This window comes from Propithecus coquereli, unplaced genomic scaffold (assembly GCF_000956105.1).
Source record: "Propithecus coquereli isolate 6110/MARCELLA unplaced genomic scaffold, Pcoq_1.0 Scaffold280, whole genome shotgun sequence".
Classification (NCBI taxonomy): domain Eukaryota; kingdom Metazoa; phylum Chordata; class Mammalia; order Primates; family Indriidae; genus Propithecus; species Propithecus coquereli.
Genome location: NW_012148397.1, coordinates 3,731,224 through 3,744,192, shown reverse-complemented (window position 1 = coordinate 3,744,192; position 12,969 = coordinate 3,731,224). Strand labels below are relative to the sequence as shown.

Sequence of the window (12,969 nt, the reverse complement as noted above, 5' to 3'; positions counted from 1 at the left end):
TGTGGCCGGACAGAGGGAGGAGAGTGCCCAGGGCCTCAGCGAGAGCTGGCAAGCACAGGTGGCATCATGAGCCCCTCTGGGTGGCCTCCAGTGGGAGGGGAGGACACGGAGAGTGCGAGTGGCCGTGGTCTCTGGAGCGGCACCGACACGCCTAATCCCTCTCCCACAACTTTCAGCATCTTGGAAGGCAGCTCTGGTCTCGCTCCCTCCTGCCAGAGCTATCAAGAGGCGCTAAATTCTTCCCAGGACGTGCTGTCTGAGCAGCAGCGAGGACGACTGCATTTCTTCAACAGATCAAAAACATTTCCTGAGCCCATACCATGTGCCAGGCATTGCAGAAAGATTCACGGCAACAGATTTGAAAGAACAAGCTGGGGCGTCTGAGCCTTTGTCGCCGAAGCACAGAAGGCGCCAGAACCAAGGCCTCCTCCCAGGTGGGATACTGCCTGCCCCACCTCCCTCCCTTCTGGGAACTGTCTCGGCCACTTGTCTCCCCTCCTCAGCTCGGAGAGCAGACTCCAACTGCTCCAGAGATGTCTGCTTCCGGCTGGACCCATCGCACGGCCGGCTTCCCCATGTGCAAACTGGGCCAACCATCGTTGCCACCACGGCCAAGGCTGAGTCGGGGGTAGTGAGAGTCCGGGCACCCCGGGGAGCCCGTCTCTGTGGGGGCAGAGCCGTGGGCAGCCCACGTCCCTCGGTGAGGGCCAGAACCGGGCCCAGGCCGAGGCAGGGGGCCCTGCGCGCAGCAGGCCCGGCTCCTGCTCTTCCCGGGGCCCGGCTGTCCCTCTCGGGCTTGGCCTCTCTGCTTTTCCCGGAGCTGGGCTCCCGTCCCTGGCAGCCGAGGGTTCCAACACAGCCAGCGCTGCGAGTGCTCCGGTTTCAGAGAAGACACAAGAGCCTGGGATGGTCTTTCCGAGGACCCCCGCCCCCTGCCACATGTCAGCATCTTGCCTTCCTCTTGTCCTGCAAGGCTGCCCCTCTGACCTCACTCCCCTTGACTCTTGCCCAAACCAGCCACTCGCCTGGTTCCACCTGCCGTTGGGCTTCTCTCCTCTGGGCCTTCGCCGGCGCGGCTGTTCCCCATCCGGCGGGAGGCAGAGCAGCAGAGAGGCAAAAGGAGAGCTGGGTGCAGGTCAGGCCTGGGTTTGGTCCCAGCTCTGCTCTCACCAGCTGCGCAGCCCCCTCTGAGTCCAAGCGCTCATCTGTAAATGAGAAACACTCGCTCTGGCTTCGTGTTGGATACAGATGGACACGAGATCCTCTAGGCAAGGAAGGGAACACCTGGCCCGAAACAGAGACACCCCCCCTCCATAAATGGTGTTTTCCCTTCCTTCCGCAGAGATCAAGAGTTAGCCAGGTGAGAAATGCAAACGCAACTTGGAAACAAAACAAAGAGGAGAAAGAGATCTGGGGGTCACCTGTCGATTTTGTTAAATTGCAATTAATACAGCAACTTTCTGTGGTGAGTAGAGATCACTGGGCAGCTTTTGTTTCTAAGAATAGATCAAAATGAACTTCATATTCCCACGAATGCCTCAAAATCCAATTAAAAATCACAGAGGAGTTCACTGAATTTAAATCTTAAATACACCTTATATTTAATTTCAAACAAAGCCCAGAATAAGCTAATGCTTGCAAAAACGTTGAGATTCTCCCCTTTTGAAGCCACATACCTAAGGAGGAGGCAGTGCCCCCCCAACCTTCACAGGGGAGTGCCAAGCCCCAGGGAGAGAGGAGGTGAGGGTCAAATCCTCAGAGGGAGGGAGGGAAGGAAGGGAGAGACAGACAGAGGAGGACAGAGAAGTCTCAGAGTGACCCCAGACCATGGGCCCTGCGCAGTGGGTTCAGGGCTCGCTGGGCAGCCTGGGGCCCCCTCTCTATAGCGTGGGTGCCGCCTAGGCAGGGGGTCGTGAGGTTCCCTCCAGCACCTGCCCAGCGCAGTGCAGGGAGCCACTCCCAGCCCTCCTCCTCCCTCCCGAGGGAACAAATTAGTCATCTCGTAGAAATTGGGAAGAAGCCAGAAAACCGACAACCATTTTAATATCCAAACAAGGGACGACAGATCCCAGAACCTTCATTCAGGCACCTGTGACGGTGGTGCCGGAGTCGAGCTGTAGGAACATTTGTACCAACGACAGGAATGGGTGTGCCTGCCAGGGGCTCCTTTGAGCCTCCCAGCGCCCTGGGGGTAGGTACTATGGTTACTATGGTTACCCTCTTTCCAAGACGACACCGATGCAAAGTGAATCCAGGCCACCCAGTTGGGAGTAGCAGGGCCAGGATTTGAACTGGCTGGAACCAAAGCTCCTGGCTCCCCCCATTAGGCCGTGCACTGCCTTTCAGAAGAAAAGGGGACCGTGGATAAGTCAGAGCAGGTGGGCCCTGAGTTCACTGGTACCCCTGGAGCCTGAATCCCTGCAGAGCCCAGGCCCGAGCCGTTGGTGAACCCCCGTGGATGCGATGGAGGCGGCTGGGGCCCGTATGACCCTCGGACTGGACCGTGTGGCTCTGAGAGGCGAGGAGAGCTGGGCTTGGGTGCAGGAGGAGGGGAGCAGAGGTAGGTTCCAGAGTGTAGAGGTCAGGACTCGGACTGGAAGGGGACACTGAGGGGGAGCAAGCTCCATGGCAGGACAAGGTGTGGCTTCGGCCTTGAACTTGGGACCCAGTGGAAACTATTAGTTCTAATGACAACAACTTATTGCGCATCTACTGTGAGCCAGCCATGCTGCTGGGCACTTCACAGAGGAGGACACTGTGGTCAGAGTGGTCGCCTGGGGCCCCCCCGAGAGCAAGTGGGATGGAAACCAGGTCTGAAAGACCGAGCACCTGCCCTCCTGGCCACTGTGTCCTCGTTGTGATGTTTTACCTGGGCGTTGGGTAGCTCTCTCCTGTAGGATGTAAATTCAGAACTCTAGGACTCAGTGAGTCACCTTGTCTCCTTCAGACCTGGTCACCGTCCGCCTTCGACTCCTGGTCTGCTGTTGTCACCGTGCGGAGGATGGCGTACGGGGGGGGCCGTCTGGTCCCTGAGGGAGACTGGGGAGTCAGAAGCCACCTTCTGCCCTTGTTGGGGCCCTAGGGTAAGCGTGAGGAGCACGCACGTCAGTGAGGAGAGTGCGGCTCAGTGCAGCGTAACGGAGGCATCGCAGGCTCTTCCTCCTTCGGCGGTGTGGGCTGAGGCACAGAGAGGGGGCGCTGGCACATCTGTCCACCCACCCTCCTTCCTTCCACCCACCCATCCGTCCGTCTTCCCTGAGCACCTGTAACTGCAAAGCGTTGTAAGCAGTTTGCAAAGACAGGCAAGCGAGGATGACGGTGGCAGCTGGGTGATGGGTACACCGGGTCATTATAGTAATTCATTTCTCCTACTTGTGTGTATGTTTGAAATTTTCCATAAGAGGTTAAATGAAGAGATGAGGTGTGGAATGTGGGTGCTGGGAGCTGTGGTCTCGGGGCCCGCCTGCCACGCAGGCAGCCGACGTGTCAGCTCTTCCCGAGCTCCCCGGGGACAGTGGTCTCAAAGCCTGGGAGGCCCTGGCGCGGCCGTGAACAGACACAGCGGCTGGGTGGGGCTCGGGGACGAGGACAGGCATGGGCTGGGGCGTTCCCGGGTGTCTCTTGACTCTGCCTGCTGGACAAGGCTCGCTCCGAGGGGCAAAGTTCTGGCTGCTTCTGGCCTTTCACACAGTTCACAGGCGGCAGCCCCAGCCTGGTGAGATGAGTTGCTGCTCACACACCTCAGAGGGTTCTAGCCTCGTGTGAGCCAGGTGAGCTTTGTTTCTACCCCAAACAGAACTGGCTTGGTGAACAGCGGCAGGAGGTCAAGGAGCTCCCTGGAACTGCAAAACACAACAACAAAACTCCCCAAAACAAAAAGACTGCACAGTGTGTGTGTTCTCCGGGGCAAGGCCGTTCTGGAACACGTTCTGGAACATGTGATCTCTCCAGGACATCTCAGAGGAAAAGGGATAAAACACACGAGATTGTTGGTCGTCTTTAAGATCTAGGGCAACAGCTGAGAAAGACGACAGTAAGGCAGAGGCAGGTTTCAGGATGACCAAGGGTCCGGGGACACCTGCCTGCAGAAGTGGGGCCCGGCAGGCTGTCAGGACCGTGGGTGACTGGCCCGTGAGCAGTTCAGCGCCCCGGGCCCTTCCCAGTCAGCCCCGAGCACCGCAAGGAGGCTGGAGACTGCTCCCACCGGGTCTCAGAGAAGCAAAAATTCCAGTGACCACCGTCACACCGTCTGTTATGAGGCAACGTGTCACACACAGAGGGGACGACAGAGAAGGACCCTGAATGGATCTTAAAGATGGAAAATGAAGGTAAGGGGACCTGTCTGCCTGAGGACAGCGAAGGCACTGCAACCAGAGATGCGCGTGTGCACAGACACACGCACACGCGGACACACAGACATGCGTCGACACACGCACCGACACACGCTCTCCTTCCTCCCACGGCCGCAGTCGTCCTGCATCTCTGTTCTCATCCCGCATGCTCCGGCCCCTTCCTAGAACACCCAACACCCCGCAGGGCTGGCTGGGGACCCACGGAACGGCTGACGTCTCAGAGCTGATTCCGGCCTTAGCAGTCTCCAATCTTAAAGGCGACCACGATTAAATAATCATGTGTTTAATGCTCTACAGAACAAACTCGTTCTTTACTATCCAGTTCATTATGAACTGGAATCCCTACAATTTTAGAGTCCATAATCCAACTTATGCCTCAAGCAGCAACGGCTTTTGTGTTCAGTGACTTAACTTACTACCTTTGTGCAAAGTCACAAACCCTTTCATATGTTTGTGAACTTCAAAGGGTAAAGTTTAACTGGGAAAATGTAGCACAGCCCTATATCCCTTTTTGTTGCATGGAGAAAAATGGCTAAAGCAATCATTGCCAAATTACATTCTAGAAGCTCCAAGTAAAATCTGTTCTCATCTGGACCACTCGCCCTGGTCCTCGGGAGGCTGACTGATCCGCCCTGGGAGGACAACGGTGGAGCCTCCCGAACACGGAGGAGCCGCGGCACCAGCCCCGGCAGAGGCCAGGCCGAAGGCCACAGCAGAATCTCTGCAGAGAGCACAGAGACCCCGCCTGGTCCGTGCGCACCCGCACCCGCCACCACCTGCGCCAGGCAGCGTCTTTCCCAGGGCAGTGAAAGTTAGGGCCTGGCCTCACAGCGCGACCCTGCGGGCAAGAGGACCTGGGTCAATTCGGGCTTTACTCAGAAAGCCCCTTTTGATGCACGAGCCCGACCCGTCCTGAAAATGTTCATTTTCTGAGCCCTGGGCCGCAGACGTAGGCTTTGGGAGAGGTTTCCTTCTACAGCTTGCTGTTCTTCTGGAACTGGGCCACCAGGTTGAGGACCTGCTCGGAAGCTTTGATGCTCTTGGAGCCGAGGTAGGCGGTGCTGTTGGGGCCCGTCTCGTCCAGGCAGTAGCGGTAGTTGACCATCAGGCCGCAGGAGCTGCTCAGGCCTCTCAGGCTGGCGTCCGCCATCCAGTTGATGCGCCACATCACCGCCCCGTTCTGCAGGTGGAAGTTGGCCACGGGGTTCAGGGCATAGCCGCGGTGCTTCTCCCCATACAAGTACCAGGCGCAGAGCCGCATCAGCGGGGCCTGCAGCGCCCGGACCAGCCTCTCAGACTTCACCCACTCGTTGCTGCTGAGAAAGACCTTGAGGGTCTCGTTCGGGGGGCCCCCGGTGATCTCGGAGAGTTCTTTACATTCCGAGTCTGTGAAGAGCTCGCTCCTCCCAAGCTCTTTCATTTGGGAGTTCAGAAGCCCCAGGAGCCATTTGGTGAATCCAGGTATAGGCGACAGGCTTGAAAACGTCCCCAGGTGAGGAAAATCTTTCTGTAAAGCACGGTTGGGGTGGAGGGAGGTGGAGAAAACACAGAAATTCAGCAGGCGTGTTACCCACACGGGACAGCTCTCCACTTAGAGTCTACGTGTCATTGACCTTTGTATGCCGCTGCGTAGCTGGCAAAGGGACACTTGATGTGCGTTATTTTTCCTCCTTCAAGGAACATTTATTAGGAACCTGAGGTGTGCCAGGCCCTGGAGGTACCTTGAGTCCCCAGGACAAGGTGTCTCTGTCCCTACCATTGTTGTGTTGGCAGAACAGAGACCTGAGTCGGGAGACTTGCTTAAAACCAGAGAACTGGCCACTGTGAGGTGGGACCTGGCAGTTTCTGATGCCAGAGCTCGTCTTTGTGTCACACCAGGCCACCGCCACCGACACCTCTGCAGCCACAGAAACTGCGTGGTGCTTGGCACACAAATGCCCGGCGACTGGTGAATGAAGAGGGAAGGGGGAGCGGAGGGGAGGCTGCGGGCATTTCCCACATCACACGACACAGTTCAACCGTTATTGTTCAAATTATAGAGATTTCAATGACCATTTCAGAAAATTCAGTGTTTTCTAATTATAAATGTAATACACGCTCGTTATAGAAAAATTTTTAAAAATTTATGACGAAAGAAAAGAAAACCATTATACTCCACTACTCTGAGTAAACCACTCTCAATAGTTTGAGAAAGTACAATCCTCTGGCTTCTCTGTGCAATTTTTATGTGGGTCAGACACTTGCTTTACATCATGCATTATGAGTTCATATCATGAGCATTTTCTCATCATCTAAAATGCAAAAATATAATTTTAACAAGAGAGTAACATTAAAAGACTATATATGATTTGCCTGACCAGAGTCTTCTCATTGGACGTTGAAGGTGGCTCTCAAGTTTTTTGCTTTTATAAACCCCAAGGAACACTTTCGAGCAGAGATGGTGACACAGCTTCCTTCCAGATGCTCCTTGATGACGTCCCAGCTCGCAGCGAGTGCCAGGTAAGTGACACCGCCAGGACTAGCGGGTTAAGGTGCCGTCCTGGTTCAGAAACAGTCTGTGGGTGCGTTACTCAGAACCCGGGATTCTGCTTTCTCTGGTTGCCTCTTACCTGATACGCCCCCTCCTCGCCCTGCTCCTTAACAACTTCAGCAAAGAGGAAGTAAGAAACTTCCATTAATTAGATGTGGCTTCTTATCACCTCTGGGGGGGAAGTTGTCCGGGGTTGTTGTGGAGGTTGCCCCCGGGTTGACCCTTGCTTTTTGGGTTTGAATTTTGTTGTTGATTTTATTCCAAGCGTATAAACATTTAAATCCACTCGTCATTCTCTGAGGAGGAGCTGCGGCTGCACACTCTGCAGCACCAAACACAGGGAACAGCACGTTCTGAGCCAATTATTAGCAATCTAGTTTTTTACTTAATAATTAGATTCTACTCATTGCAGTTCATTCAAGCCTCTGAGGAGATAGCTTTTAAAAGCCTAGGCCCAGAGTGAACCTCAACATTTCTGCCGTAGGATGGTTAAGGTTTCTCACAGAACAACAAAGAGAAGGGAGTTAGATCAAAATAAGCCAATGCATTTGCCTTCAAGCTGCCTGGTCTAGCTTCAGCGCTCCCTTGCAGACCACGGGAAGATAGGCCCACGCCGATGGGATGCAGGGGCCAGAGGCCCTGAGGGTGTGGGCGGGGAGGGGAGAAGGTCAGGTGTGGCTAGGATGGCCACCAACTGTATCATCCAAGCTGGGACACTTGAGAGTGAAACGAGGCACTCCTGACACTTACACCGGACAACACATGAGACTGGGCACATCCTGGCCAGCCAGAACGAGGTCACCCTGGAGAGAGTGCATGTCCTCAGAACACACCTGCATTTTGCAGGCAACTGAGAAGCGAGATTCTAGATGTTTCTACTATCGTTCTCATCTCTCTTGGAGTCTCGTGGCTCCTGGCACTTGCCAAGGGGCATCCGGCACTTTTCTACTTCCTCCTCATCCCTTTAGTTCCTATCTTCATCCATGTCCCTAGAGAGCTGTGGCAGGACTTGCCACCAGTCATCACACCTGACGCCCCACAAGGTTCACTGGTGGGGCCTGGCCACATTTAGCGAGGCAGAGCCTGGGCTGCCACGCGCATCCTGCTCCGCCGCACTCACCTGCAGCTCCTTGATGACTCGCTTTACAAGGAACGTTCCCAGCTCCACCCCTTGTAGTCCTTGCTGGGCCAAGCTGATGGAGTAAAAGATGGCGGCAGCGATTCTGTTCTTCTCCTCTGTCTCGGACGGAGGGCATTCCTTCACTATCGCCTGGAAGACACGAACGATGGTTCTAAGAGTGGGCTCGAGCTTGCCAGCCCACATCACAGCCCTTTCTCGTGGGTCATGAGACAATTCTCAGGGGATTCAAAGAGCTGGGACCTTGGCTTCCCAGTCTGGGTTTAGGTGATAAAGACTAAACTATTCTGTTTTGAAAACTCTGGAGGAGACGATCTCGCAAACTCCCCAGGTTGTCTGCTCAGTGTTGTGTCATCTCTACCATTTTGAAATTCTAGTGCAAACTTTGTTGAAGAGCAATTTATGTCCCTTTTTGTCTTTTTTAGGCCTTGGTGCAAACAGAAACTTGCTCCGTGAACTCCCCAGAGATCATACAGTGTCCCTGTGTTGAGGCCAAATAGCTCCAATTTCTTCAGCTTTTCTGTAAAGGCCTTATTTTTTTCTTTTAGTTATTTTTGCTCCTTTTCTCTGAACCCTAGTTTTTCAAATTTCTCAACAGGCCATATGCAGTCCTTTATAATTTTTCTTTTAGGAAATTTACCTTTTATGACTTTATCATGTACCTTTTTGACTTTGTACCAACATCTTTGTTTTTCCTATGTGACAACGTACATCTGCACAGACACACGCGCAATCTAAGAAGTGACTTACATTGGAAAGTCACTCAGCTGAAGTCTGATTTTACTGTCATTTTTGATTACGTGGTTTTTTGATCCCTAATACTCCGAAGGTCACTTGAGAATGGTGGAATAGCAGGTGGTTACCTTTCGGTTTGCTTCAAAGCAGGTACACCAGCTTGCTTTTGAAGAACACATTAAAACACCTTAACAAAGTTACAGTGTTAACTTCTACCAGCGACAATTGATTCCTGAAGTAGGAGTGTTTAGCCCAGAGCCCTGGATGGGGTCTAGAGGTCCACAAACTTTCTAAAATTGTATGGAACATGTGCACATCTCCCTGAGGGAAAATGCCCTCAGCTTTCAGCTCCTTCAGGTTCTCAACAGGGCCTGCGATAACAGCTGGTGCAAGGAAAGCGGGGAGGCTCATGAGACAGAGGGGACACCCTCTGAGGCCTGTGCGGGGCCTGCTGTCCTGAGCTATCTGATGGAGGAACTCTGTGGTTCAAAGAACAGAGCCCACTTTGCATGGCTCCTCATCTTCATCTTGTCACATCATCCCCTTTGTTTTTTAAGAAAGTTATCTTGTGGTTCTTTATGCAAAAATTCCCAGCAATCTTTCTTTAGAGTTTTCAAAATAAAAATGAGTCTGTCTTCAGTTACACAAATGAGGTATGTAGAATGTCAAAGAGGCAAAGAATAAATGTATAAAGAAGAAACCACAAGTTACTCCAGAATCTAACACTCAGGCCTGCTGTCGACCTTCTCGTGGACATCTTTCCAGGCTGTCTCTGGCTGCGGGTACATACACACTTAAATACACCTATACATACAGTGGTGCACACACGTGTTCTCACATGCTCAAATGCACGAGCGCAATTCTACACAGCCAGAAGGCTCCTTCCCCTGGGGCAGGCACGTGGGCTGGGTCTGAGTCCTGGTTCCACCCTCACTCGCTCTATGATGGTGGGCAAGCTACTGATGCTCCCCTCAGCCTTAGTTTCCTGAGTCTAAACTGAGGCCAATGATAGTAACACCTAGCTCACAGCCTGCTCCGAGCAGTAGCAAATGAGATGTGCTTCACAGACAAGATGGGCACAGAGCACATACTCAATAGATAACATTAATATTATTATTATAAATAAGACCACACTACACATGCTATTCTGTAACTCGAATTTTCACTCAGCAGTAAGGCCAGGCTGGCTTTCCATGTAAGAAACACAAACCTACATCGATATTTAAATGCACACAAAGAAATCCAAAGTACGTGAAGACGTGCTGTGTGTTCACACCAGCGTTTCCTGGACCCAGCCTCTGCCGACGGACAGTCACATTATCGTCTCCAGTCTTCAAAAACCGCAGAGGACGCTGATGAGCAACCGCCTGCACTCGGGTCTGAGTATCTCCCCGGGACAAATCCCCAAGAGTGGAATTTTCAGGCCGAAAGGAATGCATATTCTGTATTTTAATACATGTTGCCAAACGGCCCTCAGAGGGGCTGTAATGACTTCTAGTCCTACCGACAGCATGTGAGAGCGCGACTCCTTCAAACACAAAAATTGTAAGGGAATTAATTTCTCCCTGCTGATTTCTCCCTGCTGATCGGGAACATCTGCCCATTTGCTCTCCTCAATCTCTCTAACTTCTCTGACGAGGAAACTCTGCCCGGGCACTCCTCTTGGGACGTGTTTTTGTCCATTTGGATTCCGAACTGGCGACTGTTACCCCAAAGCCCTCACTGCATCCCCTTGGTCTGAGCACACCCACTTTGACCCAGGGGTCTCAAGCTCCCCGCTACCTGTCTCTCCCTCCGCCGAGCCCTGCTCTCCTATGGCCAGACCCTGTGATGTGGTCCTGGCTCTTCTGTCCCTGGGGCCTGCACGAGGGCCGCAGACATCCTTGCCAGACCCCACAGGAGGTGGTCAGCTTGCCACAGGAGGGACTATCCAACACGACTCCCACGACCTCCACTCCCCGGCAGCATCCTGGGAATAGGGGATGGACTAGCAGGTGTAGGGGATGGAATATGTCGTCCAATTTTTCAATCACGTATCTTTTAAAACTCCTCACAGGCACTTAACAAGTGTGGAAAAGCTGACCTGTGCATCCTTCTCTCTCTTCTTCCCTCACAGCTATTTTCTGCCCGTATAGACTTCAACTGTGTCTCAGCTCACGGTCAACGTAGCCAGATGAATACTTTCCTTGTTCCGTCACTGTCTATATGCTATACTTCTACATTCTGTAACTACAAATCTGGAGATTTTACCTACTCAATTGAAAAGTCCAAAAAATTCTAACACAATTTATTTTTCTAAAAAAGAGGACAAAACCAAGTTAAAAACAAAAAAAATTAAGAGACTTTCTGGGATGCCTGTGTTGTCCAGAATGGACCGTCTGCAGGTACCTGGATGTTGCTGGTGATGTCGCTGGTCAGTGCCACGTGCAGGACGATCAGGGGCTCCCCAGGGGTTGAACAGTGAGAAAAGAAGTAGCATCTTCGGTAAGGGCCGACGCGGCGCTTCATGTCCATCCAGCTTTTGACAGGGTGCACGGCCTCGGACCTGGCGTGAGATTGCAAAGGGAGAAGACGCGTGTAATTTACAAGTTACATAATGAGTGCTCATTCCTATTCATGTTATTCACTTAAGTGAAATACATTATTTAAATACAGCTTTAATTGACTCTTTTGGAAAATTCAAAGAAAATCACTTTAATGAGAAACAGCACTGGCTGAGAGAACTACAGTTAGTGACCATTTTACATACACAATTGTGCTCTAATTCTTAATACCAACTCCAAGAGCAGTTTGTGAGGCCCCGGGAAGCATTCACGCGGCAGATAGTCACACAGATCTAATCAAAGGCTTCTTCTCTCAACGTTCTGTCTTTTCTTTCCTTTGGATCCTTGTAGTTTGGAAGCCGCTGTGAACGCCGCAAATACTGTATTCATCTCTGGGTTCCTTTTGTCTAGTCACCTCATCCAAATGCTATTTTATCTTCAGCACGTGAAGTGGCAGCAGGCACTATTGTCTCTTTGGATTTGTTACCCTTCAAATAGGACGTGTTTCAAACCTTAGATTCCACAGGACAGCACGGGACGTGAGATCCTTAGGTAGAAAGAAGTCTCCAGGTCGTGCGGACTGTGTCCTGGATGTATTGTGACGACGCACGATGTCGCTCATTTAGAGACTTTAGCCAAGGGAGAACTCTGAACAACTAGATGAGCTAAATGCTGATTTGCTTACTGACGCAAATACTTGGTCCAGTGAGTTAACACAACTCTGATAACGGGGTCTTGGCAAGCCATAAAGTGAGGCTGTTTGCTTCAAATATGAGAAACAAGTAAGATCCCACAGACGGGGCAGGTTCTATTCATGCTCTCTCCTCCTCCTCCTCCTCCTCTTGGGTATCCTGTGTGTTGACAGCCACAGCGTTTGTGGATACTGTGTTTGGATCTTACTGGGCTTGAAATAAAATGTTCGTGTGAATGGAGATTGGCTTTCAGCCAGTATAAAAATACGTAAATATATATAAAGAATATAAGAAAACCCTTACTACTTACTCACTGACTTTCTGTAGCACTTCACACGAGGAATGCCAGGTGACGCGTTCTAGGTTCAGGAACCCTGAAGAAAACCACTCTGAGAGCATGCCTTTCAGCACCCCGTTCATTTCCTGAAAAGGAGAAGAGACGACACAGGCCTTCAGGCTCCGACAGATCAAGCCCGTCTCTGCATCGTGGCCAGCACAGGAATTACAACGCTTCAACGTGACACGAAGGAAGACTGCACAAGACGGGCTGCTGAGCAGCTGTGTCTGAGCTGCCTCTATCAAACCCTTATCTCAAAACAAGTCGGTCTTTAATTCAACTCTCTATGTAGGTGTAACTCCTTCAGTCTGTAAGCTACCTGAATGGGAATATTCAGTTTGAACTAACTCGCCCAAATCAAATAGTATGCTCCGATTCCTTCGCCGTAGTGAACATACTAAATACATAAAATTCATGCAACGACGAAAGACGCATCACAAGGGAAACACAAACACAGCACAGGGCTTGAGTCCTAACCCTCTCGGGAATACTCTTTGGTATGTTAAAACATTATTACTGCATTTCCTGAGACAAACGAGCACTTGGTCCTCTTCATCAACTTGAAGATGCGCATTTTCATATTTTAACATCACTGAATCAGGACGCATCTTTCAAATGGTGGTGGGTCACAGCTGAATTGGC

At 51.7% G+C, this 12,969-nt stretch overlaps 1 protein-coding gene across 1 annotated transcript in view; it reads right to left on the bottom strand.

The window, feature by feature from the left end:
* Positions 1-4,573: 4,573 nt before the first annotated feature.
* MLYCD (malonyl-CoA decarboxylase) overlaps positions 4,574-12,969 on the bottom strand; it is a 16,338-nt gene continuing 7,942 nt past the window's right edge. The window contains exons 2-5 of the mRNA XM_012648224.1: positions 12,301-12,413; positions 11,144-11,300; positions 8,003-8,152; positions 4,574-5,859 (exon numbers count right to left, since the gene is read on the bottom strand). Of these exons, the coding sequence (XP_012503678.1) occupies positions 5,326-5,859; positions 8,003-8,152; positions 11,144-11,300; positions 12,301-12,413 (954 nt within the window). The 3' untranslated portion in view covers positions 4,574-5,325. The remainder of the gene's footprint in view (positions 5,860-8,002; positions 8,153-11,143; positions 11,301-12,300; positions 12,414-12,969) is intronic.